This window comes from Zalophus californianus, chromosome 14, assembly GCF_009762305.2.
Source record: "Zalophus californianus isolate mZalCal1 chromosome 14, mZalCal1.pri.v2, whole genome shotgun sequence".
NCBI classification, from domain to species: Eukaryota; Metazoa; Chordata; class Mammalia; order Carnivora; family Otariidae; genus Zalophus; species Zalophus californianus.
Genome location: NC_045608.1, coordinates 8,838,879 through 8,866,855, shown reverse-complemented (window position 1 = coordinate 8,866,855; position 27,977 = coordinate 8,838,879). Strand labels below are relative to the sequence as shown.

General features: G+C 45.2%; 2 protein-coding genes across 3 annotated transcripts in view; both read right to left on the bottom strand.

The window, feature by feature from the left end:
- CUX2 (cut like homeobox 2) overlaps positions 1 to 22,086 on the bottom strand; it is a 324,656-nt gene extending 302,570 nt beyond the window's left edge. For both annotated transcript variants that reach the window (XM_027575570.2, XM_027575571.2), the window contains exon 1: positions 21,479 to 22,086. The gene's annotated coding sequence lies outside the window, so the exon portion shown is untranslated. The remainder of the gene's footprint in view (positions 1 to 21,478) is intronic.
- Positions 12,143 to 13,872, bottom strand: LOC118356251 (aldehyde dehydrogenase, mitochondrial-like). Its single transcript, XM_035723901.1, has one exon. It carries the CDS (start codon positions 13,848 to 13,850, stop codon positions 12,285 to 12,287), a length of 1,566 nt encoding a protein of 521 aa, XP_035579794.1. The 5' UTR covers positions 13,851 to 13,872; the 3' UTR covers positions 12,143 to 12,284.
- Positions 22,087 to 27,977: the final 5,891 nt, after the last annotated feature.

Genomic DNA, 27,977 nt, shown 5'->3' with positions numbered 1-27,977 from the left:
GGATGAGCCTTGATGACATTATGCTAAATTAAATAACCAGCCACAAAAAGATATACTGTATGATTCTACTGAGACGAGGTACTCAAGAGTAGTCACAATCATAGAGACAGAAAATAGAATAGTGGGTGACAGATGGTAGGGGAGGTAATGGGGAGTTAGTGTATAATGGGGACAGAGTTTCAGTTTTACAGATGAAAATAGTTTTGAGGATGGGTGGTGGAGATGGTTGCACAACATCGCGAATGTATTTAATACCACTGAGCTGCACACCTAAAAATGGTGAAGATGGCAAATTTTGTGTATTTTACCACAATTAAAAAAAGGTGTTCTTGGGATGCCTAAGCGGCTCAGTTGGTTGAGCATCCAGCTCTTGGTTTCAGCTCAGATCGTGATCTTGCGGTCGTGAGATGGAGTCCCGCATCAAGCTCTGTGCTTGGCAGGGAGTCTGCTTGAGATTTTCTCTCTCCCTCTGCCCCTCCCCCCACTCATACGCACATGATGCTCTCTCTCTCTGTCTCAAATAAAGGAATAAATCTTTTTTAAAAAACAGTGTTCTTTTAGAATTGCTTCCGTGAATCTATATCTATATATACATCTCTATCTACATTCTCCCACATGTGTATTTCTCTTCTATCCATGAGAATGAGTTTGTGCAGTCCAAATTCTTCTGCAATTTTCTTTTCCCTTCTAACACCACATCCTGGTCATGTTTCCACGTCCGTGCCCATACATCTCCCTCCCTGGCATGCCACCATGCCATCACTTACTTCACCAGCCACCCGCTGACGGACATCTGGGCTGGCTCCAACTTGGGGGCCTTATGTTTTGAAAGACTTTTGTCAACCAAACTGAATTTATTAAGTAATAATTAATTCATGTCTCCATTTTTTATTCATCAAAGACACACAAACTGTAGACCAGGGCTTCCGATTAGCAGGAGGCTCCTGAAGCCGAGAGACTCTCAGCCCAAAGCAGAGAAGCTGGGGGTCCGAAGGAGCGTGGGTGGCTTTATAAGAAGACGAATGTGTGAATTTCCTTTGTGTGTTGGGTTTCTGCTTTTTTAACACAGGAGCAAACCCAGACCCCAAAAAAGCAGGGGAGAGATGGCAAGAGCATTGGGAGCAGAAAATTCTGGTGGAAGGGTTTTCAAGGCAAGGGGAACAACAGTTACAAAGGCACAGAAGAAAGAGAAAACATGGTTTTAACTTTCGAGCCTCTTTTTCCTCATCTGTATGATAGGGGTAATCTTTCCTGTGTCCTCATAGAGGTATTCTGAGGATTCACTCAGTGGCACATAGTAGGGCCTCGATAAATTCAACTGGTGGCAAAGAACAACTGGAAAGAGTTGGATGGGACTCCCAGCTTGTGTTGTCTCAACAAGCATTGTGCTCAGGGCTGATCACTCGGGACATAGAAGTAAGCAAGACCCAGCCACTGTCCCGCAGGAACGCAAGTCCTGGCAGTTTTGTGTGTAAGCAAAGAATGATTCCCCCACAGGAAAATGAGGCATTATTCCAGAAAGGGGAACTGGATGCTCGACAGGACAGGCAAAATAACTAGGAGAATGCAGGTGGGTGGGTGCCAGAGGCAGGGGGAGGGGAGAGTGGGGAGTGACTTAGTGGGTACAGGGGTTCCTTTTGGGGTGCTGAGAACGTCCTGGAACTAGACAGAGGTGGTGGTTGCAGGACACTATGAATGTGCTCAATGCCACTGAATCATGCACTTCATAATGGTTGATTTTATGTTGTGTGAATTTCAACTCAATAAAAACAAAAATCAACTGGGAACACTTAAGGGCAAATGTAGGGAGGCTGGACCCTGACTTCTTGGGTTCAAATCCCAGTTCCACCCCTGCTCAGCTGTGTGAAGAGGGGCATGTTATGTAGCCTCTTGATGCCTCAGTTTCCCTAGCTTTTAATTGGGGGTCCTAAACTTCCATTAAATCAGGCAATAGCTGTAAAGTTCTTAGCAGAGGCTGGCCCATAGTAGGTGATAAGTGTATGGTGGTGGTTGTTATTGCTGGTGAGGGAAAAGGAGTTCAAGGCAAGGGGAACAGTGATGGCAAAGGCAGAGAGTTACGTGGAGACACGGCACAGGCTGTGAAGTGAAAAGTAACTGGTTGGGCTGGAGATGCCTATGGGTGTACAGGGGAGAGGAGGGAGAAATGAGCCTCTCTCTTGTTCCAACTTAACATGCTAGGGGGGAATTCTGGGAGTCCTCAGATCTCATTTGACCATAACATTTTTTTAAAGATTTTATTTATTTATTTGAGAGAGAAAGAATGAGAGAGAGAGAGAACCAGCAGGGGGAAGGGCAGAAGGAGAGGGAGAAGCAGGCTCCCCGCTGAGCAGGGAGCCCAACGTGTGGCTCGATTCCAGGACCCTGGGATCATGACCTGAGCAGAAGGCAGATGCTTAACCGACTGAGCCACCCAGGCACCCCTTGAACATAACATTTATTGCAAAGAATAAATATGTAGTTTCCGTGTCGTATTTCTTACCAGACAAGGAAAACAGCCATTCTGCCAGGAACTTGAATGTGTGTGATGTTTTGAAAGGGACTATGACAAGAGCAAGGTTTCAGGTCCCTTGCAAATGTCCCATTGTTCCAAGTAACCTTTGGTAAGTGCCCATGAACAATCTCCATTCTGTCTTTATAGAAAACCAATTACGCCTTGTGGTCTGTACAATAGATGGAGAATTTAAAAAAAAAATACACATTGGTGACTACTCTGTTTTTAAAATAGAAGTCACAGTGCCTTTGGTTTTCCCATAGATTCCTGGCTTCATGAAAGATGTTGGCAGAGCTTTTTGTGGTAGTGCCCCATGAGGATATATCAAATGTGCACTTAGTCCCTATCAAATATTCCTAAAGGCAATCAAATTGGTGGTATATTCCTCCACGGTGGCAGTTACAGGATGGGACTCAGGAATGGTGTGCATCAGGGGCTCAAATGATAATAGATGTTTCATGAGAAAAGAGTTTCTGGGTCAATTAAGTTTGGGCAACAGGGGGAACAACAAAGTTCCACAGGTTTCTTTCATGCAGGAATTGTCAGAGCCTTTAAAATCCTAAGGTTCATTTGACTTTTCCAGAAAGAGATAGAGGGGTCAGTGTTTCCCAAATTGATTTGTACAAGGAACTGTTTTCCCCCAGAGCAATCTACAGAACTGGGGCTCCAGGGATCTTACCTTGGGAACTGCTAGGTTACAACTTCCTTTTCAAGTTTACTTTCTTACAATTGAGAGTGCAGTCTGATCACCTTGATTGGACTTAAATATGTCAATTAAAACACTGAACTATTTATGAATGACTTACTTGTTGGTCCTGGAGAGACAGCCCGGAAAAGGCATAGTCCCTGCCCTCCAGGAGAACACAGTCTAACAGGGAGAACACTTGCAGTAATAACAATACCAGAAATAGCGAGTATCATTTATTGAGGCCTTACTGTACGCCAGATACTATGCTAAATGGCTTATTTAAACAAGCTCATTTAAACATCTCAGTAGGGACACTAGTGTTATTATTCACATTTTACAAGTGAAGATAGGAGGTTCAGAGACAGTAAGCAACCTGGCTAAGGCCACACAGCAAAGAGGTGGCAGAGCAGGGCTCTGAGTCAGATTCTCTGGATCCTGAAGCCACAGACTTCACGCTGTGTGCTCTAAGGACTCTCTGGTCAAAGCAGTAAAGCAAAGGAGTTAAGCCACCAAACTGGGAGGGGATAGCAGAGATTTATGAACACCTTCTCTAATTGGTAGAACAGGATGTTTATGGCCTGGAAAGTGCTCTAGGGTGAGGAAGATCAGGGACTGGGTGAGAGCTGGGGAGAACACAGAGCTCCACAAAGAAATATCTGTGAGGTAGAGAGCAATGGTTATGGGTTATCCTGTCAGCGGGAAAGCTGCGGGAAAAAAAACTTGGGAAAGGAAGAGCCTGCGAGGTATAGTGGCAGGAATGTGGACTGGAGAACCAGGAGAACCAGCCTCTTCTCTGGATCTTGCTCTGATTTCCCGTGCAGCCTTGTATAGGTCACCAAGCCTCTCTAGTTTATACAGGTCTCAGCAATCACACACCACCCTGGGACTAATGCTGTAATTATGAATCTGCTTCCTCCAAAAGACAGTCCCTTTCAAGAGCAAGGTGAAGCTTCAATTCACCTTCTATTCCCAGTGCATGGCATAGTACCCAGTACATTTTAGGTGCTCTATGCACGTTTGTTGATTGAATGAGTCAATGAGTGAAAAAGTAGGTGAAACTGTAAAAGGAAGAGGCTGGATGTCGTTGATTTAAACTGGCACCCGAGTAGCAGCCCCTGAGACATATTTTCCCAGCTTTCTACTAAAATACCTAAGAAGACAGCAAGAATTGAAAGCTCACAGTGCTGACACCCAAGACTGACAGGCGCCTGTTGCCAGAATCTGGGAGGAATTTCCATAAATATAAGGCAGATGGAGCTGGGTTGAGATAAACAATCGGGAACCTATTCAAGTTTTATCGTCTGAAACAGGGCACCCCTCCAGGACAAAAGGAGGGAGGAAAATACTCAACTCCTTCCCCACTTGTAACCCCAGTCTCTGAGAGCCAGGATCTGTACCAACCAGAAAAATCAGGGCAGCGAGGAGGGGAGAGAGTTTTCTCCACTGTATGGGGGACAATTCTGTAGGCAAAGTACTCTTCCATGCTGCCACCATTTAGAGACTGAAATTTCCAGAAGGCAAAAATTCAGGGTGGGGCAGGGTGGAATTGGAGGGAAGAGTGTCAGCATTTTGTATCCCTAGAGGAACGGCTTCCAGGAGTGTTGCAGGTGAGGGAGGCACGGAGACAGAGTGCGCCTGGGGGTCGCCATTTTTAATGTTCTCCCGTAGCTCATTATGGCAAGGAATGAATTCGATCCAATACTAGACTTCTTCACATGGTGGCTGGCTTTCTCCAGAGGGAACATTCTGAAAGGTTCCGAACTAAGCTTCAAGACTTCTTATTACCTAACCTCAGACATCACAAAGTCTTTTCCACTTTGCTCTATTGGCCATATCAAGGGAGTGGAGGAAAGAAGATTCCACTTCTCAATCTGGGAAAGATGTGTGTACAAGGAAGGAAGGAACTGATAGTGCCCATCTTAAAAACAAGCTCCTGTACACACTGACATACCCTTGACAATATCTGAAGGAAAAAACCTACGAGGATCCAGGTTGCAAAATACAGGTTACCTGAGAAAAATAAAAATCAGATTCCTCACATGCAACCCGAAATGCTAAAACAATGTTCTCAGAATCATGGAGGAAATAATATGTGTGTGACCCAGTAACTTTACACTCAAATTATCACTTGTGTTAAAAGGCAACAAAAAGACATTCTAAGAGAAGTAAAGCCTCAAAGAATATAATGCTCATGTGATCTTTTTGAGAAAGCTACTTGAAGATATACTCCAGTCAACCACGAAGTGAATCCCAATCAAAGGATGCCTGAATTGGAATTGTTCTCTGTTTCGTGGCAGTATTTCCAAATAACAAATAACAAAGCTGCTTGAGATTTGCTGATGATCTAATAAAGAGTAAATGGGGGCTAAGAAACTTCTATAGAATCTGCAGGACTGTTCCTACTATTTGCATGCATCTCAAGATACAGTTTGGATTGTCTGCAATCACATGTGTATCTCTATGGGATTCAGAAATAACACCTGGACGCTCAGAAGAGAACAAAAACACTACGAAGTCTCTGGATCAGGGGTCCCAGGCCAGAATGCCTTTAGGGGCCAGCAGAATTGTTAGTGGATAAAGTGGGTCAAGTGTAAGACTTAAGGAGAATTGGGGGACTGGGCCCCTTGATGTCCATTTTACAGAGGAGGAAACAAAGGCTCAGAGAGGATACTGACCTGTCCCCGGTCTCAAAGTAGTTTGGATCAGGGCAGCTTCTTCTTCATTCTGGAAGCTTCCTCAAAGGAAACTGACAGAATTGCCAGCCCTATCAGGAGGCAGGAGAGGTCTGTGCTTCTGAGGAGTGGAGGTGGGAGCAGCCATTGGCCTGGGGCTCATGGCTCTCTGTCCCTGGGCTCCCTGGTCTGCTGTCACTCAACCCAGGCAAGGAGAGACCCCCGTCCCTCTGTGGGGCCCAGGAGCCCTCTCTGCCTCACTCCTTCCTCGTGTCTGTTCTTCCATATTCTCTCCCTCTCTCATTTCCATGTCTCTCTCTCTCTCTCCCATCTGTGCTCTCTCTTCCAATCAGGAAGCTTGTAGTGAGCACCTACTGTGTGCACATCACCAGGCTCGGCCCTGAATGTGACAATTCACTCATCTGGATGCTGGGTCATCCATCTCCCATTGCAGCTGCCAGATCTGCAGAGGGTTTTACAGTAAAGAAATACAATGAGTTTCTGCAAGCCTAATGATAATGACCCTCCAGAAAAAATCCCACAAAATTAGCTGGAAAACTAACCCGGTCTTTGACCTTTGTTCCTCCTGTAATTTTAACTCTGAAATACTGTCATTTACACTTGAGAAAGAGCTGGTAAGCAAGACACATGGCCTTCCGATGAGCCTGTAAGTAGGTGACCTCAGGGGAGGCAGGGCTGGGCATCTCTTTGCACGGCCTGCTCATCTTGGCCCCAGTGCTCATCCTGGATCACAGCTCCAAAGGTGGTTTCTTTCCTCCACTGAGGCTCACGAGCTGCGGGCTCAGGTAAAGGAAATGCTCCATTTCAGGACCTAGAGTCAGGCTTGAATTTATGCCTTACATAAGACTACAAACTCCTCTGTGATGGTTAATTGTATGTGTCAACCTCACTGGGCTGAGGGCCGCTCCGAGAGCTGGGGAAGCGTGACTTCGGGGTAAATCTGTAAGGATGTTTCCTGATGAGAGTATCAATTGACTCGATGAGCTCAGTAAAAACAGATGGTCCTCCACCATGTGGGTGAGCACCATCCCATCCTTTGAGGGCCCGAACGGAGCAAAAGGCAGAGGGAGGAGAAATTCATCCCTTTTTGTGCTTCCTGCCTGGTTCTAAGAGTTAGGACATCTTGTCCATCTTCTCAGGCTTTCCAACTGGGGTTTAAATCATCAGCTCCCTGGGTTCTCCAGCCTTGGGACTTGGGCCGAACGATACCACCAGTTTTCCTGGGGTTTGCAAATGGCAGATGGTGGGACTTCTCAGCCTCCATTATTTTGTGAGCCAATGTGTCATGACAAATCTCCTGTTATGTATCTACCGGTTCTGTTGCTCTGCAGAACCCTGACTAATCCATCCCTCTTCCTCTATCTCCTTTCTTCCCTCTACCCTGTTCCCATCCTTAGCCTCCTTTGGCGAAGTCTTCCTGTGTTATTTGCTCTGGGATTAAATTAGGCCCACACTTCTGGTTCCTTCCACCACTGCATCTGAATAATGCACTATGGAGAAGGCACCAAGTGCCCCAGCTTGTTTCAGCCATTGCTCGGCACAGGGGACTTGGGGATTACAGGTTTTCCTTTCCAGTCCATGCCTCCTGTCCACTTCCTTCACTGGGCCCAACTGCGGGGGGCGGTGCCACTCCTGCAAATTGCCAGTTCAGCATATGGCGCAAAGAGTAGCTGCTGTCCCGTACGGAGCATTAACTGTATTCCGGGACCTTGGCTAAATGCTTTATAAGCAGGTTCTCGCATGACCCTCAAGGCAACCACATGAGGCAGGTGCTGGTGTGTTCTCATTTTCCTGATGGAGCAGACACTGTCAGGGCTCCACTGTATACCTTCATAGCCCTTCTCCATTTTTATGCATACAGCCTCACCATGTGTTTTCACTCCTATCAGCCTGCATCTGTTCTCTTGGTCCAAGGGCTGCCCTCAGGCTTCTAGAAGTCAATCAGCTTGAGTATATGAAGAGCCTCAAGTGCTTGCGAATTTATTACATGGCCTCTCCTCTCTCCTCCATGCCCCATCCCAAATCCAGCTCTTAACCAACAACTGATGACACAGGAGTATAAATACTTGGGCTCCTCCCTCTGGGGCAGTGTGCTAGGGAGGGTGCTGCAAAGGTGGAGGAGAATTTCCACATCCCCAGGAAGTGTGTCGGCCCCTTCCCCTGCCCACCTCCCCCGGCTGTCCAGGATGATGGCAGTGGTCAGGAGGCCAATCCTAGATCCTGCAGACACTTGGGCAACTTGATTTATAGAAGTGCTGACCCACCTAGAGCCAGGGAGGAAAGTCACAGGTCTGTAATGTTTAAAAGACCCCAAACATGCATGCTTTACACAAAACTACAAATCTCTCCTTCTTCTGTCCCCTTTCTTTCCTCCACCCAGTTGCCACCCTTAACCTCCTGGGAAAAATTTTAATGTGGGAATGTGCTCTTTTCCCTGGGGTTAAATTAGGGCCAAACTTCTGGTTCCTTCCATCATTGCATCATCTTGCTACAGGGATGGGATTCATTGTCCCAAACTGGTTTCCATTCTCCATGTCCTTTCTTGGTGAAAACCATCATTTCAATGTTAACTTTTTCTCTTAAGTTTGTGCAAATCATTTTATGCTTTATGCAGTAATCAAAACTATGAGAGACAGAAATTATGTTGAGTGAAAGAAGCCAGACACTGTATGAATTCATTTATGTGAAGGATAAGAACAGGCAAAATGAATCAAGGTTAAAATAACGATTCCCTCTGGTGAGGTAGGGATGGGTATTAATGGGCAAGTGAGGTGACGGAATCTTATGGGATGCTGGGCATGTTCTGTACGTCGAGCTGAGTGGTGGTTATAGAGGGTATACATTTGCCAACATTCATTGAACTGGACACTCAAGATATGTGCTCTTTAAATGATTATACCTTAATTAAAAAAATACATGATGGCTGGGCTCTTTCTAATGCAAGTTAGTATAAAACTTCTCTATTTTCTGCTTTTGTCCTATTGGCTTTGCTTTATTGGCAGAGAAGTGTTGTTCTTTACTTCTGTCAACCTATTTTTATGGAACACTGTTAGGATACTTTTATACCTTGCCCTCCCGCATCATGATATGATTCCCCATTAGAGTTCAAGATCCAGAGGGGAAGCTGAGATTCATACTCAAGTAATAGCAATGGAAATTTTCAGTGGGAATTGGGGAGTGGTGGTGGTGAGAATCTCTAAGAATGAATGTAAGAGTGTAAATAATGTTCTCAGCACAATCAATCCAATCTAGCTGGAACAGAAGAAGAACAAACTGAGATTCCACGAGGCTGAAGTCAGATATGGAAGGCTTGGATGCCAAGCTATAGCTTGTTTTAGCAGACAGTGGGGAGACACAAGGATTTTTGAGCAGAAGAGGAGCATGATCAAACCCATGCTTCCCTAAGAGAAATATGGCAGTGTGACCAAGATAAGGCAAAGCCTTAAGGCTGAGAAAGCAGTTATGAGGATACTGCAATAGTCTAGGCAACAAGTAATAGGGCTTGCAATAGTAGAGAAATTAGGTGATATGGGCCGTAAATAATATGACCAATAGGTATAGAGGTCAAAGAGGAGAGAGGAGTTGATGAAAAGGAGGAAGCAAAGACATGGCAGCTGGAAACACCAGGTCTGGAGTGAGACTTCCCGGGCTTGAACCCAAACTCTCCCCGCATACTAGCTATTGATTTTATTTTATTATTTATTTATTTAAGAGAGAGAGAGCATGAGTGGTGGGGAGGAGCAAAGGGAGAGGGAGAAGCAGACTTCCTGCTGAGCTCAGAGCACTCCAGCAGGGCTCAATCCCAGGACCCTGAGATCATGACCTGAGCCAGCCTGCTTAACCAACTGAGCCACCCAGGCGCCCCACTAGCCATTGATTTTAGGCAAGTCTCTAAATTTCACAAAGGTTTCCATCTTCTTATCTTTGAATTGCTGATAATAAGAGCACCTGTTGCAGAGGATTAAATGAGATGAGGCCCAGAAGGCACTATCATAATGGCTGGGACTCATTAGGTCCTCAATAAATGAGACTTAGTCTAATTATTTTCATTATCATTATAATTATTCAGGATAATATTAATAATGGCTAAAAGACAGCCAATGGAGGGAGAGTGAAAGGATGGGGAGATGAAGAGTTCACCTTTCTTTTTAGCAGAAGCTTTAAGAGCAAACATCGCTCGCCATGTTTTTTTCCTCTTCTGCCACAAGCCCAGTGATGTCCCAGATAGAGGCCACTCCATCAGCCTGGACCCCAACAAGGAGACATGGAACAGAGACACAACCTGCCCATGATCAACACATAACATGAGCGAGAAATAAACCTGTGTTGTTGTAGGCTGTGAAGACAGGAGATGTTTGTTACCGCAGCATATCCAGTCTCTCCTGTTACAGAGGACCAATGAATCGCCAATGACCCCATGCTGTGATATCAACAAAGTTGCAGCAGGAAACTCCCACAAGTTCCTCCAGAAAGGCTTACAAATAAGATAGGGCTTCCAATCTCTTCCATCATAACAACTATCATAGTATCAGACTGTTAGCACACGCCAAGGGGGTAATTTGGGTGGAGTGGAAAGATGCTCTGTACCCAGTATTTTACTGTTAAGGGCAAATTTGCAGAGATTTGGAAAATTGGGTGGTGTGTGGAGTAAACATACTCAACAAGTTTTCAGCTACAACACAGCTGAGCTCAGGGGAATGGGGTTTGATAGTTAGTGTCAGCATAATGAATTAAAAAAAAAAACCCACTCCAGAATGTCTATGAAACACTATCAAGTTAAAAACTGTGCCTGCAGGGTTTTTTTTTTAAGCAATTTCTCTAACCACTACGGCTAATAATATCTCATTTTGTTAACTTTGAAAGAAGATCTTTTTAAAACACTGTGCCATGTCATTTCCCAGCTTAAACTCAGTGACTTCCCATGGCCTTGAAGATAAAGTTGAAACTCTTCAAATGACGCACAAGGAATCTTCATGCCTGGGCCCTATTTTCCTGTCCAGTTTCACACCTGGCTGCTCTCCCCTCCCATGCTATGATCCCACCACTCAAGGACTGGAAATTCTCAGGAAAAGCCCTGCCCACTTTGCCTCTGAGACTTTGCACTTACTCTTTCCTCTGTCTGGAATATTTTTCTCATCGTCATGAAAAGATTCAGTTCATGCATGGGGCACCAGTAAAGCAGATGCTCCAAGTGTTTGAAATAATTTAAATGTTTATCTTTCTCTGAAAAAGCACTGAACACAGGGGAAATCACATTTTTTAGAGTTCCCTTGTACCTATTTTGCTGTTTAGTATTCTTTTTCTTTTGAGCCCCACATAGGGCCCCCTCATAATCTCTTCCATGCTTAGGTCTGAGGTAAGGGTCTTAACCTGACATGGTTTCTGGCTCTGTCTCTGGTTAGTTTTCTTTATTCTTCAGGTTTTAGAGTAAATGCAACTTCCCCCAGGAAACCTCCTGGGAGTACGCCCTGCATCCAACAAGGTTAGTAACCTTCTAGGTTACCAGAGCTCTTGATACTTCCTCTAAGGCCAAAGTGATTATGCAGGTTTTTTTTTTTTTAAGATTTATTTATTTGAGAGAGAGAGAGAGCGCATGCGCGCGTGCACAAGTGGGAAAGGGGCAGAGAGAGAGGAAGAAGCAGGTTCTACACTAAGCAGGGAGCCTGATGCGGTGCTCAATCCCAGGACTCCAGGATCATGACCTGAGCCAAAGGCAGATACATAACTGACTGAGCCACCCAGGTGCCCCTATGCAGTTTTTACCTAATACATAAATTCTAGGAGGGCAGAAAGGGTGTGAGTCACTGCATTTCCACCAATTGGCTCAGTGTTTGGGACACAGTAGATGTTCAACAAACATTGCACTGAATAGAGAGACTAAAACATGCATTTCTATCCCATTCCAACCCTGGGCAGGGCCCTAGGGCCTAATTTGGGGGTAAATTAATGTGGCTGATTGCATTTGGCAATCCGTGTTGATTTGGTCACCAAATGGGATGTTGAATTCAAAGAGAAGATGTGAGTTGTCTGAAGCAGGCATTCAGCAATCAGAACTCACCCTCACCCCATGATTTTATTTTAAAGATTTTATTTATTTATTTGAGAGAGAGAGAATGAGAGATACAGAGCACGAGAGGGAAGAGGGTCAGAGGGAGAAGCAGACTCCCTGCTGAGCAGGGAGCCCGATGCGGGACTCGATCCCGGGACTCCGGGATCATGACCTGAGCCGAAGGCAGTCTCTTAACCAACTGAGCCACCCAGGAGCCCCTGAGACTTTCTTGATCAAGAGATTTTGTGAGAGAATTTCTCTTTCGAGACTTCTAGTGTACAAGTGTCATTTTTCTTGGTTTTGCTGCTGATGTCAACCTCCGCCAGGAGTCGGCACAGTTCTTCAGGAGTTCTTCTGAGGCACTTTGACCGTGACGGTTTTCACTTCGGTGTATGCCTGCAGCCCATACTCTCCTAGCTCCCGACCGCTCCCGGACATCTTGTAGCCACCGAATGGGGACTGGGCCCCAAACACATCATAGCAGTTGACCCACACAGTGCCAGCCTGGAGGGCTTGGGACAGATAATTGGCCTTGTCCAAGTCCTTGGTGAAGACAGCTGCAGCCAGCCCATAGTTGGAATTGTTGGCTCTCCCAATGACTTCCTCTATGGTCTTGAACTTCAGGATCTGCATCACTGGCCCAAAGATCTCCTCCCTGGCGATAGTCATGCTGTCTTGCACATCTCCGAACACGGTGGGCTGGATGAAGTAGCCACGGTCAGCAGCCGCCCCTCCACCACACAGCAGCTTCGCCCCCTCCTCCTTCCCAGATTTGATATAACCAAGGATCTTCTTAAACTGAGTTTCATCCACCTGCGGCCCCTGCTCAGTCTGGCTGTCAAAGGGGTTCCCAACCACACGAGACTTGGCCCGGGCAACGCTCCTCTCCACAAACCCGGCGTACACATCTTCTTGCACAAAGGTCCAGGAGCCCGCACAGCAGCACTGGCCCTGGTTGAAGAACAGGGCGAAGTGGGCCTGCTCCACAGCCCAGTTCATATCTGCATCTGACATGATGATATTGGGGCTCTTTCCCCCCAGCTCCAGGGTCACTCTCTTGAGGTTACTGCTCCCTGCGGCAACCTGGACTAGGCGGCCAACCTCGGTGGAGCCTGTGAAGGCCACTTTGTCCACATCCTCATGGGAGGTGATGGCGGCCCCAGCTGTGGGGCCAAATCCAGGAATAATATTGACCACGCCAGGAGGAAAGCCAGCCTCCTTAATCAGGTTGGCCACATAGAGGGCAGTCAGTGGAGTCTGCTCAGCTACCTTCATCACCACCACATTTCCGGTCGCCAGGGCTGGGCCGAGTTTCCAGGCTTGCATCAGGAGCGGGAAGTTCCACGGAATGATCTGCCCGCACACCCCGACGGGTTCATGACGGGTATAGCTGAAGAAGTCCCCATCGATGGGAATAGTTTTCCCGTGGTACTTATCAGCCCAGCCAGCGTAATAACGGAAGCATTTGAGAACCATGTCCAGATCCACCAGGTAGGAGATGACATAGGGCTTGCCGTTATCCAGGGTCTCCAAGGCTGCTAGGTAGGTCCAGTCCCGCTCAATCAGATCAGCCAGGCGGTTCAGCAGGCGGCCCCTGTCAGACGCATCCATGCGGCGCCAGGGTGAGCCCAGCTGGAAGGCGGCCCGGGCAGCCTTTACTGCCCTGTCCACGTCTTCCTTGTCTCCTTCGGCTACCTGACAGATGACTTCTCCGGTGGATGGATTGATGGTGGGGAATGTTTTCTTGCTGACAGCATCATGCCACTCATTGTTTATGAAGATCTGGTTGTAGAAGACTTCAGGCTGCTGGTTGGGGGCCGGCACCGCCTGGGTGGTGGCGGCCGACAGGAGACGGCGGCCCAGGCGGGGCCCGAGGCCAGCGGCGGCAAGCGCAGCGGCGCGCAACATGTTGCAGAGGGCGGGGGCGTGCAGGACGGTGTGTGCCCGGCCTCACCCCATGATTTTTTGAAAAATATTTTATTGTGAGGGCGCCTGCGTGGCTCAGTTGGTTGGGTGTCCAACTCTTGATTTTGGTTCAGGAGGTGATCTCAGGGTCGTAAGATCAAGCCCCACATGGGGCTCCCTGCTTAGCGGGGAGTCTGCTGGAGATTCTCTCCCTCTCCCTCTGCCCCCCTTATTCTTTATTTATTAAAATAAATGAATGAATATTTAAAAAAAAGAAAAACAAATGTTTTATTGTCATAAAATATATGTAACATGAAATTTGCCATTTTAGCCATTTTTAAGTGGCATTAAGTATATTCACAATGTGATGCAACTATCACCACTATTTATTTCCAAAATTTTTTCATCACCCTAAATAAAAACTCTCTACCCATGAAGCCATAATTCCTCCCTCCCCCTGCCCCCAACCCCTGATCACCTCTAACCTACTTTCTGTCTCTACAGATTTGCCTATTTTAGACATTTCACCTAAGTGGAATCATACAGTATGTGGCCTTTCGTGTATGGCTTTTTTCATGGAGCATCCTGTTTTCAGGGTTTAGCCAGGTTGTAGCAGGTGTCAGTGCTTTCATTCCTTTTTATGACTAAAGATTATTCCATTGTATGGCTATGTCACGTTTTGTTTATCTGCTCATCAGTTTATGAACATCTGAGTTGTTCCCGCCCTTTGGCTACAGTGAATAATGCTGCAGTGAACACCGGCCTACAAGCATCCATTTTCAATTCCTTTGGGTATATATCTCGGAATTGCAGATCATCCAGGAATTCTAGTTTCCCATCTCCTGATTTTCAAGTGACAGTAGTACTGCTTGTGGAGCCCTGGCTCTGGGCTGGGACCTTTATCTGCATCACCTCATCAGAGCCTTTGGCAACTTTCTGCTCTCCATATAATATATATAATACCCCCATTTTCCAGGTGGGGAAACTGAGGTCTAGGTAGCTTCTGCAACTTGCCCCAAATTACATACCCACTAAATCGTGGAGCAAGGATTTGAACTCTTGAGTCTCTGCTCTTGACCACCACAGGCAGTCTTCCTCCCAAATCACACAGAGTAGTGGTGGGAAGGGGAGATGGGAGGCAGCTGGGTGAGACCCCCTTTCTTTCTTTCTTTTTTTTTTTTTTGAGCTTCCGTTTCTGAGAGTGCTGTTCACCCAGTGATTATCAAGAGCAAGTATGAATCCTTGGTTGGTAGTCCCAGAACTTAAATTCATTTGAATGTTTAATCCTGTTTTGATAGAAATATTACCATTTGACGATTTTATGTAAGAGAGGAGAAGGCTGGTACTATCGTGCAGTGAGAGCAATACTCATTATCAAAAATCAAAATGAAAATGAAGCAAACAAGCAGGAATACATTAGAAACAACAATGACAACAAAAACTACAGTTGCACCTACTCAGAAGCTATTACTATTCACACCTTGGTGCTAATGATTCTTCCAAACCTTCTATGTATATGCAAACATATGGTGATTTTCTTTTTTAATGAGATCATACAGAGTATATGTACCGTTTCTTAACATTTTTTCATTTAATATATCAAACTATATTCCATGTTAAGTGATCCCTCTCTCCAACAGAAATTTATGGTTATCTAGTGTTTCTTTTTCTTTGTGTGTGTGTGTATGTGTGTGTGTGTGTGTGTGTGTTTACCTATGGTAATGGTAAATACCATTCCCTCATTCATTCCCTCAGCAAGTATTTATTAAGTGCCTAAAACTGTGTCTCAGAAAGCATTTAGCTGAGCCCCTCTTATTGAAAATAGGTTCTTCCCAGCTTCTTGCTAGGATAAAGAGTACTGCCCTAAATATCCTCATAGCTAAATCTTTGGACATATACTTTGGCTCCTTCTGGAAATAAATTCCTAGACATGGAATCGCTTGGTCCAAATACAACACCTTTCAAGTTTTTTATATTCTCTTAACCAGGCATATTTGGTTGTTGGGAACAAGACACCTGCTTTAACAAGCTCAAGTTCAAGGTGGGTTATGAAAAGGACATGTGCCCAAGGCACAGGGGAGAACAGAGTTCCCAAAGGCTTCTAGCAGCCAAAGTGTGAAGTATGTGGCCATTCAGTCTAGCACTCCCACTGATGCGGCCCCACCACCAACTCAGTCAGTTTTCATTTCAACTTTACCCAAATTCTTAACAAAGAGGGAATCTGGTCGGTGTCGCCTCAGCCTAAGGAACTGGCTCCCCTGGGTCAGGGAGCTTCATGATCCAGCTAGGGCCCTCTGAAACCAGGTACGTGCAGGGAGACCCATCTGGAACAAATACACTCCTATCACATGAAGTGGATCTTAATAATAGCTTGAGACCAGAAATGTGTCAGTAGAGAAAAAAAATAGCCTCCTTTTCCTTTGTAAACGGATCTGCATTCTCAGAGCATAGATTAGCCAGAATTCTTTTGGTTATGAGTGACAGAAACCCCCTTTAAACAGGCCGAAGCACGAGGATGTGGAAGAGAGTCTGGAAGAATGAGTAGCACCAAGGTATTAATAGTGATAGCTTCATGTGACTGGGGAGTTCAGGGCTAGATCTGTTGCCAAATACAGCTGGATCCAAAAGGTCTACAGGTGTCACCAAGACCCTCTCTTTCCCTGTCTTTCTCTGTTCTGTCTTCTTCTGCAGGGGAGTCACTTATGAGCTGACTCTCCAGGATAAGGGACGACGGCCACCTGCAGTTCCTGGCTTATATCCCACTGCCTGGCAATCCCAACGGGAAGAGAGCACCCCTTCCCACTGATTCCAGCTGAAATCCTAGAGTTGACTCCTAACAGGCCAATATGATTAAACTGATCACAAGGACAAGGGAAAGGAATATTCCAATTTTTCAGGCTTATGTCCTGGGCCTTCCACTGAAGCTAGGCAGGGAGGTCAGCCCCACCCGAACCACACAAGAGCGGGTGAGCAGCAGGTAGGAGGGGGGTGTCTCCCAGAAAAAAAAATCAGGGTACTTTTGCCAAAAGAAGGGGAATAGTGCTGGGCAAGAAGCACAAACGAGTGTCACTACAGGAATATAGTAGGGTCTTGTCTTTTTCCAGGAGAAGAGATGGCTCATATTGAGCCATCCTGGCATTCTTTTCTTATTGCTCCCAAGTGACAAATAGGAGGAGGTTTGTGAGCTCACTGAAAGAAGCGGTGATAGAGCATTCTGTAATGATGGGAATATTCTCTATCTGCGCTGTCCAGTATAGGAGCCACTAGCCACAATGTTGCTATTGAGCACTTGAAATGAGAGATTTTAAATTTTAATTAATTTTAATTTAAATAGCCACAGGAGGCTAGTGGCTACCATAAAAGCCTGCTACATTTTTCTATTAGCACTGTATAGAAATGCGAGGTCTTCAATGCTTCCTGACTTCAGGAAAAGAAACTCTTGCCCTTGTCTGCTGGCAGGGAAACTTTCTGAGTCTCAGGGAGTGTTTCCAGGAGAGCCATGGGAGGCCTGCACCGTGTCCATGGGGCCGGCGGTGAATGAGGCATCTTGTAATGAAATAACTAAAACGTCATTGTGACTGTAGAATCAAGGGTCTTCCCTCCTTATCTCCAAAGTGCCCGTGTTTTACATGAAAAAGCGTTTCTAATTAATAGGCCAGCCCCTCTTGAGTTTGATAAAAACAGAGGAGAAAAGGATTTGATTAACCCACAATCTTTTCAATTGGCGTGTTCTGCATGAGTGAAGTGTGTTTTCTGCAACGGAGCCAAGACGGGCCCGTCCTGGTTTACCGTGATAACATTCTTCCCTTTGTGCAGCCCTGATTTACCCCCAGCCTGCCAGGAGAGGTTGGTTTGAAGAGATTCTCAGAGGTAATCGCCAGCGCAGCCTGCAAGGGTAATCTGGATTCTCATACAGATGGTGGCCCACCCGAGGAAGGGAAGGATGAGGAAGGCTCCCATTGTTCCCAAGTAAGAGAGTTTGTTCAGGCTGGAGACAGAGGGTGGGAGGTTTGCATGGAGCAGGGAGGGGAGGAACCACACGGAAGGGTGGGTGGTGCATTCAAAGTCAAAAGGTCAGGGACTGAGATGGGACAGAAGGGGGAAAATCAGCTGTCGCAATGTCCAGTGCCGTGACCTGGTGTCCGCTGGCTCTTACAGCTGCAGCTAGGCCAAAGGAAGCCCTCATTGCCCGAGTAAAAGCAAGTCACGGAGCAATATATTTACTGAGTAACGGCCCAACTTCATTTTTCTTTGCAGAGATGAGAAACTTCTTTCTCCTCTCTCCCTCTCCCGAGAGAAACAGGCTGGGTGGCAGATAATGCCTCTCTAGATGGGTGGTAGTTTTAAACTGAGACCTCAAATTCTTAGACGGTTCTCCCATTGAGATGTGGTGTCCCTCTGTCCTCTCCACTGAAATCTTGATGGGCTTGTGACTGCTTTGCCCAATGGAGTCTGGAGGAAGTGATGCGCTCTGTGACTTCTGAAGCTGGGTCATAAAAGATCATCACCTTATTCCCTGGAATCCGCATGCTTGGAGGCCTGAGCTACCTCATAAGAACATCCCCAGTTTGTGGTACTTTGTTACAGCAACTCTAACAAACTAATATGGCACCCTTCTTCAATCTTATTTCGGTGTTGTCAGAGGTTTGTTTGTTTGTTTGTTTGTTTTTTTTTGGTCTTTTTCTCCCCAATATTTTATTATGAAAAGCTCCAAGCATACAGAAAAGTAGAAGGAGTTGTAAACACCCAGGTACCCACCTCCCATGTTCTACAATTAACATAAAGTTATGTTTGTCTCATCCATCCTTCTATCCATCTAGCCATACATCCTTTCCTCTCCCTCTCTTCAAAGTAAGTTGCAGGCATCATACACTTCATTCTTCAACACTTCAACCTGTTTATCAGGTTGTAGAGTTCAATATTTGTTTTCTTTTTTAGGTGAAATTGAAATACAGTGAAATGTACAAATCTTTTGTATGTCATTTTTCATGAGTTTTGGTAAAGGCCAAACCACATAACCCTAACCCCTATAAAGTACAGACCATCACCAAGCCCGGAAATTTCCCTCCTGTTCTTCTCAGTCAATACCTACACCTGCTTGCCCAAGAGGACACTGATGTTCTGATTTTTCTCAATATAGATTAGTGTAGTCTGTTCTAGAACTTCAGATATATGGAATCATATGGTATATACTCTTTCATAGAAGGCTTCTTTCACCCGATATAATATTTCTGATTGATTTTATTTTAAGAAAGCCATAAGACTTGGTTCAAAGTGTTTCAGCACCTTGCTGAGGACAATGAATAATAAATAACAAATACATGAAACAAGGACTAGGAATATGTGCCCCACCTGCTCCATGCCAGGCAGTGTGCTAGGTGCTTGGGATGCAATGTTGAATAAAACCCAGCCCTGCCTTTAAGAAATCCACAAGTACCAGAGCCAGAAGGAAAGGAAAGAGTATAAACAAAGTATAATTCTGAGTAATAAAGATAAGTATAGAGGAATGTTGCAAAGGGAGTGGATGTTTCTCAAACTTGGTTCTAGCAGTATTATTGTCTATTTAATATTTGTCTTTAAACCTACTCCTTTTATTTTGCTAAGCTATTTCTGAAGTCTTACCAATTTTGTCAGGAAAGCAACATGCCCGGTTAAAAATGCCTTGTCAGACGTCCCTGTAGGTAGGAGTGGTCGGAGAACTTAATTCTAGCCAATAAAAGGTAGGCAGAAATCCATTGGGTGGAGTTCCTAGAAAACTCTTTGCTTTCCGAATTAAAAACCTGATGATGAAAGGGACGCCTGGGTGGCTCAATCGGTTAAGCATCTGCCTTCGGCTCAGATCATGATCCCAGCGTCCTGGGATGTAGCCCCATGTCATGCTCCGTGCTCAGCAGGGAGCCTGTTTCTCCCTCTGCCTTCTGTTCATGCTCTCTCTCTCTCTCTCAAATAAATAAATAAAACCTTAAAAAAAAAAAAACTGATGATGATGCTAGTGATGGTGGTTGTGGTGGTGGTGGTGGTAGACAGACTCAGCTGGTACAGCCTTTTCCCCTCCCCCTCTTTCTCTATTTCCTGCCTGGAATGAGAGTGCAATGTCTGGAGGAGAGCAACCATCTTGAGGCCATGAGGATAAAAGCCTCATGCCAAGAATGAAAGCAGAAAATTAGAAGGAGCCTGGATCTTTCACAACATCCTTGGATAGCTGCACCAGCCTTGGACTGCTGATGTCCAAAAATCCTGGTAATTGAAAAAAATTTAACTCCTTACTTGTTTAAGTCACTGTTGGTTTTCAGTTATTTGAAACCAAATGCATCCCCAATTAATACTTAAATGTATTAATTAAAACTTAAAATGTTTGATCTGCTACTTAGGTTTTTTTCCTAATTTAACTCAAGTAAATATGCAATTATTCAAATAAAATTGCTTTTGAGTACCATCTGAAACTGACCCTATAAACCAGAGGAGGGTCACACTTTTAGAAATTGAGACCTGGTAGGGTCATTGCTTTGAGCATTTCAGAATTTACTATAATTCCTCCATGGTCCTTTAATTTGATCTTCACTACAACTCCGTGAAGCAGATGAGACAGATATTATTGTCCACTTGTTACAAATGAGGGAATGGATGGGGCTGAGAGGTGTTAGGTTATTTGCTAAAGATCTCATAGCTGGTGAGTAGGGAAGCCAGGAGCATTTCACAGTGTTAATGTCACAAAGGCTTATTAAGCACCTACTAGGTGCGAGGCACTGTAGATACAATGGAGAATAAGATACAGAAACAGTCTCTGCTCCCCTGGAGTAAGAGGGAGGACAAACATTTAACCAGGTGTTGGCAACCAAATATGAACAATAGTATGATAGAGGAAATCTAGAAGTCTGAGGAAACATGAAAGAGGGTCCCTGTCTTAATTTCGGTTCCCCAAAAGTAGACCCTGAGGCGAGAATTTGAGAGCAAACAGATTTGAGGGAGGTGATTCCAGGAAGTGCAGGTAGAGAAGTGAAGTTAAAGCAAGAACAGGATATGTGCTAACAAAGACATGGTAATAAGCAAGTTTTACACAGTGGGCAACCCGGGCTCACCTCTCCCCCCCCAACTGGGGCTCGGGGGCCCTCTGGAGAATTGTGCAGAACACAGCTCAGAGTTGCCTTGGGGGGCGGGGTGAGAAGCTGGAATATTTATTCACCACCTCTCTTCCCTTGTTGGTTGAGAACAGCTCCTGGGCGGGGTCGTTACCTCCCCGGCATTCTGGCCTGTCCTACTCATGGGCCAAGCATATGACATCTAAAATAAAGTCCCCAGACCAGAAACCCTTGTCCTGCACCAAATCTGGGTGCAGATGACCCCAGCGTGGGGTGGAGGAGTTAGGCACCAGCAAAGACTGTCACAGGGACCTCATCTAGTGAAGAAGGGTTCAAGAGGCTTCCGAAGGAAGCGACGCAAAATCAGTCCTCCTTTTGCCACATAATGCTGCAATCTGACAGCACGAGGCAGTGTGTAAGAAAGGCTGACTTGATGTAATAAAAGGTCTCCATATCTTGACATTTGACCTACTGGCTTGTCCCCAAGGCCAATCCAGGTTGAACCAAAATCACACAGTGAGGCCCCAGCATAGAGACAAGATCAAAACATACCTCCTTCCGGAAACCTCCTCAGGAACCTGGCCTCCTGTGAGGGACCAGGGAACCAGCAGCCGGTTTCCAACTTCGCCTGGGCTTCCTGTGGTGCGTGCTTCTGTCCTCGCTGACACGCCGAATGTTCTCCCCCAAATTATTTCTGAGTTCTCCTGGCAGCGGCTCTGCCTCCCCCGCCTCCCCTCCCCACTCCCTTTGGCAGATCTGTGTTATAAAATAAGAGGCTCGGGATTATGTCTGTCTGACAACTGAAGAATGAGCAACGGAGCAGATGCAGAGTCTTACAAATCCCGTGAATTATACATGGCCATCTGCAGCCTCGAGCGGTCCAGGATTTCCACCCCACACCACGGCGTTCCATATGGAGTCATATGTTTTTAGTATCGGAGCCATGCTGTCAACGTCCAGCAATCCGTCATGTGGCACATGTGTGATGCAAGCGCCCAAATAAATGTTATCTCAGGCCCAGGAGTGCTGCGCAGAGGAGCGCCGTGGCTCCCACAGCCTTGTCTTCGCAGAAGGGCTGTTGCTGGGAGAGGTTTTTTTGAAATTTTGACAATGTTCTTAAGTCTCTTTTCTATCACCAGCAAGGCAAACCTCACACCCTCCACCTCACGAATACCCTAAGAAAGGCTTGCTTTTAAAAATAAAACGTAAAAAGTCACTAGATTTAAGAGTCAGGATGGTAGATTTTAAGGGATACTTCCGAGACGGCTTCCCGGTTGCCACCACCTTGTTTAAGAGGCCTGGTCTTCTCTCGCGCACGCGCGCCAGGGCCTGAGATCACATGACCCGACCCTGCCGGAGCTGATTGGCTCAGGCTGGGGTTTCCTGGTCGCGGCTGGGCCAATCAGATTCTCTCGTCCAAAAATCAGAATTAGGGGAGCTACTCAGGCTGTGCTAAGACCTTAAATACAGGAAACTTAGGGCAGTGGGGAAACCTTGTAGGGCCATGTGCATGGAGAGAGAGAGTCGGGGTGCAGAGGATAGTGAGAGAGATTGAGATGGAGAAGAGGAAGGAAGAGGAGGGGAAAGAAGGGGAAAGGGGGCGAGAGGGAGGGAGGATCACCATTCCTTTGCCAATCACTTCTTAGTCTCTCTCCTGAGCTACACACTCTGGCCTCCGTCTAAATTCTTCTTGCCCCAGGGCTGTTTATTGGCTGAAGGTTTGTGGTGAGAGAGAAGCAACCTGTTCAAGATGTCTGGGTTAATCAGTTAAAAGGCGATGTACCTAGGCAGAATCTCCTTGCCTCCCAGGTGGGAGAAGCAAGGGATGGAGAGGATAGAAGTCAGCTCTTTCAGGGCATCAGGAACAGGGGCTGAAGTAGCAGTCACTGGGCCCTGGTAACCTTCCCCAAAACACCACGGTAGTCCAAAGAAATGAGGTGATGCAGCTCTTTGTTGTTCTAGTAATAGGAATATCTGGGTCTTGCTGCTGTTTTGCAAATACCAACTTTATGTCCAGAGGGGATATCTGTTGTCTAGCCTCCCAGACATCTCCTTGCCCTCCTCTGGTAAAAGCACCCTGATTTTCCTCTGGGAGACCACCCCCTCCCACGTAGTGCATGTGGTTTAGGTAGATGAGTGATCTCCTCTTGACCCAGGCCCAGCCAATTAGAGTTACAGTAATGGTTTCAGGGAGGGGCCTTTGATCTAATGGGCCACTGAGATTTGGCCTGGGACTTTTCCTGGAGCTGTTAGGAAAAAAGTGCTCTCTTTCTACAGGAGTCATCAAGCTGATAAATTGTAGGCATGGAGCTGCTGATGGCCACTTTTGCCATTGCAAGAGAATAAGCCAATACAGAAGAAAGGAAGGAGGAGAGCCAGGAAGCAGGTGGAAAGAGGAGTGAATGACAGCAGGAGAGAGAGAGATAGATTGAGGCAAGATGACATAGTGTAAGGCCTGGATCCATCTATGCCTGAAGTCCTTCACACCAGGACCTCTCAGTTACATGAGTCAATAAATCCTCTTATGTATGTAAGCCATTGAGTGTCACCTGCAATAAAGGAGTCATGAATGATGCAACATTCTATACACCCCAAACCAGTACCACCTCCTTGAAGCTAAAGAAGAGGAGGAGGCTTTTGGAAAAATCACAGGATAGAGGATTCTCTGGAGAGACCAGTGCAGTTGGTGGTTGGAGGGGATGGGTGGAGAACCAGGCTGGCTCATGTGATGTGAGAAACTTTAGGGCTCTCCCACATCATCAGGAAGCTCTCTCAGTGACCTCTGCCTCTTACATGTGTGGATAAATGCCTAAAGGGTGTAAAAGTAGATTTCATGGCTCTGAGGAAGTTCAGTTCCTACAACAGTGACAGCCAAGAAAACAGAAACAGACTCGTGTAGGCATCTCAAGAACCAGGACTGGGCCTTGGACCCCAAGGCTTATGGTTGAAATCTGGATTTGAATTTCAGTCCTACTACTTCCCAGCCCTATTTCCTAGGCAAGTCCCTCACTCTGTGAGCCTCAATTCCACCTCTGTAGAATGCGGATGATGATGGAACCCACCCTATGGGGGCATGGTGAGGTATAAAGGAGACAAAATCCTACCCTGGCTATATACATGATTGGCAGGTATTAGAGGTAATTATAAGTTGGACAGACATTAACAGTTCTTACATTTTAAAGATTTTATTTTTATTTTAGAGAGAGAGTGAGCATGAGTGGGAGGGGCAGAAGGAGAGAAAATCTCAAGGAGACTGTGCTGAGCATGGAGCCTGACGCGGGGCTCAATCTTGGGACCCTGAGATTGTGACCTGAGCTGAAACGAAGGGTTAGACGCTCAACCAACGGTGCCACCAAGGCACCCTGACAGTTTTTATTTTACTAGTTGTTTTTATTTTTAATGCTACTGTCTTTAAGCAACTGATATTGGTTTTTCAGTGATGGCAATGATCTAAAGTTCCTTTTCAAATAAAATTTATTGAAATAAAAAAGGGGGCCAATTTAAAGAAAAATACTAGGTCGAAAATAGTACAGATGAAATTTTCAAAAACTATGAAGGGGAATTTCAATGACTGTAGTTGGAGAAACACCAAGATAATGCCTGATGCCCGGCACATAGTAGGTGTTCACTAAAGGTGGCAAATTGAAATGAGATGGCATTTGGCCCTAGCCGCAGGAGCAGGGCCTTAACTGGATGGAAACACATGAGAGGGAAGATGCCAGAGGCACATGACCTTGTGGGGTAGATGCTTTGATACGTGACAAAGTGCCAGATTCAGGGTAGGTGACCCAAGCGTTCTTAAAGGGAAGCATGAATCTCAAAGTAAATGATTACAAGAGAAGTCAGCCCCAAGGCAAGCCCTGAAACTTGCAGCCAGCAAGTACTAATACCCTCTTTGGGTCAGGAAAACTTCCCACTTCAAATGCCTGACCCCTCTTGACAGCTGTCATCACCCCAGCATGCAGGAGGGAAAAGGAGCTGAGGGCAGAGTCCCACAATATGAGTGAATGGCTTTAGCTGCTGCAGGAGGGCCACAGAGATTGATTGAGGCCAGGTCATCTCTCCCTTGGAACATGGAGACAGAGCCTTACCTAGAGTGGGGAATCTATGGGGTCCCAAATTTAGATGGCTTTTAGGAAGCCAGACAGGGAAGTAAATGAATAAAGTTAGCAGATGTGAAACAAGAATTCTGGGGGTAGTGCCTCACTGGAGAGGGCATGTGCCCCACCCAAGGTAACAAATTCACTGGCTTGCTTTACAGATCACATTAGATCCTATATGTAAATGCTTGGCATAGTGCCTGGTACCCAGACCATGCTAACAAATGGTAGCTATGATTATTGTTGTTGTTCCTCAGTCTAAAGGGGAGTTCTGGGGACACCTGGCTGGCTCAGTCCATAGAGCATGTGACTCTTAATCTCGGGGTTGTGAGTTCAAGCCTCATGTTGGGTGTAGAGATTACTTAAAAAATAAATAAAAAATTAAAAAATTAAAGGGAGTCCTGAACCAAAGACTGCCAAGTCCCAAGGAAGTCCAATACCCTATCAATTTCCTGACTTCAGCCACAAAGGAACCTACAGAGAAGAGCCAGGTGTTGGAAAGAAAGGGCTGTCCAACGGTTACAGGGGAGTCCAATTTGTTTTCCTTCTCTAATGAATTCTATGAGTTATTCTTCAGCAGCAAAATAGAGATTAAAAAATAAAAAAACCACTACCTTCTAACAGGAGGAGGATTAAAAGGACAATCAAGTAATGCTTGGAGCCGAAAAATAACCAATGAATTACTTGAAGTGCTTGATTGTATTGAGAGATTTATACTAATAGTAGAGTCTGTGGTAAGCTATTGATAAGAACACAAAAAGACCCCCTCCCAAGAAAAAAGAGAAAAAGAAAAAAAGGGAGAGGCAATTACTAACTCTAGGGAAAACAAAATGTTGTAGTCTTAGTACATAAGGACTAGTTGTGAACAATATAAGCAATCATCATAATATAAACACTGAATATTAATTCAAACTTTTTTTTGGAAAAGTCTTAGATTTACAGGAAAACTGATAGTATAGAGAGTTTAGAGAATTCCCATATACCCCATGCCCAGTTGCCCCTATCACTAGCATCTTATATTAGGCTGGTAAATTTGTTATGATTAATAGACCAATATTGATACATTATTATTATTATTAACTAAAGTCTATAGTTTATTTAAATTTCCTTAGTTTTATCTAATGTCTTTTTCTGTTCTAGGAAATCAACATTGCCTTAGGTTGTTTTATCTCTTTAGGCTTCTCCTCGCTGTGACAATTTCTCAGACAGTCCTTGTTCTTGATGACTTTGACTGTTTTGAGCAGTATGATCAAGTATATTGTAGAATGTCCCTCAGCTGGGGTTTGTCTGATACTTCTCTCATGAGTAGACTGGATTATAGATGTTGGGAGGAAGACCACAGGGGTAAAGTGCTATTTGCATTATATCATGTCAAGGGCACATACTGTCATCATGATTTATCACTGCTTGTACTGATCTTGATCATATGATAAAAATAAGTCTGTTGATTATTTTTAAAATATTAAATATAAAATAAAAATAAAATATAATTTCAAAAATAAAGTAGTACCATAACTACACTTAGAATACAAAGCAGGGAAGTCTGTATGTGTCTGTGGCATGTGGAGTAGGTAGAGGTAGGGCTGAAGAAAAATAAATCCTTACCTTCTCTAGTTGAGAATCAATAGGTGTCTGACTGGAAAAAAATCGAGAAATAACAGAGTAACTATTGTATTTAGGAAAATGCAGATAAAACATAGAGGAAGGAGAGACCATTAAAAGAGTTGAAAGTAATTGCTTCAGGGAAATGAGAGTTCAGGGTGAGAAGGGGTGAGTCAGGGACTATAGCAGAAGACACTGAGGGTTGACTCACCCAACACACAACCCAATCTCCTTCTCCTTGACTTTCTTCTGTAGAGGCTAAAAAACTAAAAAAGGAAAACTCTCATCTCCCAGACTCCTTTGCAGCTAGGAGGGATCAAAATATACAGTTTTGGCCAATGACATAATCAGAAACCTGCTGGGGATTTCTGGGAAAGGCTTTGCCACCGTCCTTCTGCCTGGAACACGAATGTGATTGATGACCTGAGGAGCTGCCACAGCCATCTTGTGGTCATGAGGAAAGACCAAGAAATGAAAGAAACATCTGACCTAATGCTGTTGAGCACCTTAACCAACTGCTCACCTCTGGACCTCTATTTTGAACAACTAAAATATTTAAATCAACTCTTCCAGTTTATGTTACCAGCATTTGGATTTTCTGTTATTTGTAGTCATGCGCAATCCATAGCAGATATAAGGGCTATTCCCAACGTATTTGTAATATTTTGATAAGCATTAAAATTAAATTTAAAAATAGGTAGAGTGTTTGGAACTGGCAGCAGGGATTGCCTGGCACACACATGGTTCCTGTCACTTTTCCATCCCCTTCCATTTCCAAACAGTTCCTGGGCCAAGTCCTCCCAGAAACTTTAGTCAAGCACCTCTCTGATGGATAGTGGAGAATACTGCAGATGTAGTAGCCTCTTGGACAATCCCCACTACATTCCTGTGCTGCACATCTTGACATTTATAGATTTTACCTAATGCTGTAAATTAAGATAACTGTGCTGAGGTCTAATTAATTCAGTTAACTTTCCAGGACAAACACAAGCCAAAACTTGATTATAGAGCAGAATCCTGAGTTCCTTTCCGTTGCTTGCTTCTTTCTTTCTGATAAAGATCTTCGCATAAAGTTCTCAAAAACACTTTTCTCAATTCCCCTCTGCCGTATCACTTCTTCCTTAGAGATGAAACCAAATAGTCGAGAATCAAAGCCCTGCCTGTCATCTTTGATGCCTCCCTCATCTACTCTCTCAAGTCCCACCTTCTCCTCAGATCTCTCAAGGCCATCTCCTTTCTACCTCCCCTGCTACCTCCCTGAGTTAAGCATCAATAAGTTGCTGTCCTTCTGTATTCAAGTCTCCAGGAGCACCATCACATTCAACGTGAAAGCCGGTAGCCTGCAGACC

Coding starts and splice junctions, on each gene's coding strand:
- LOC118356251 (XM_035723901.1), bottom strand. CDS start 13,850: ATGTTGCGCGCCGCTGCGCTTGCCGCCGCTGGCCTCGGGCCCCGCCTG.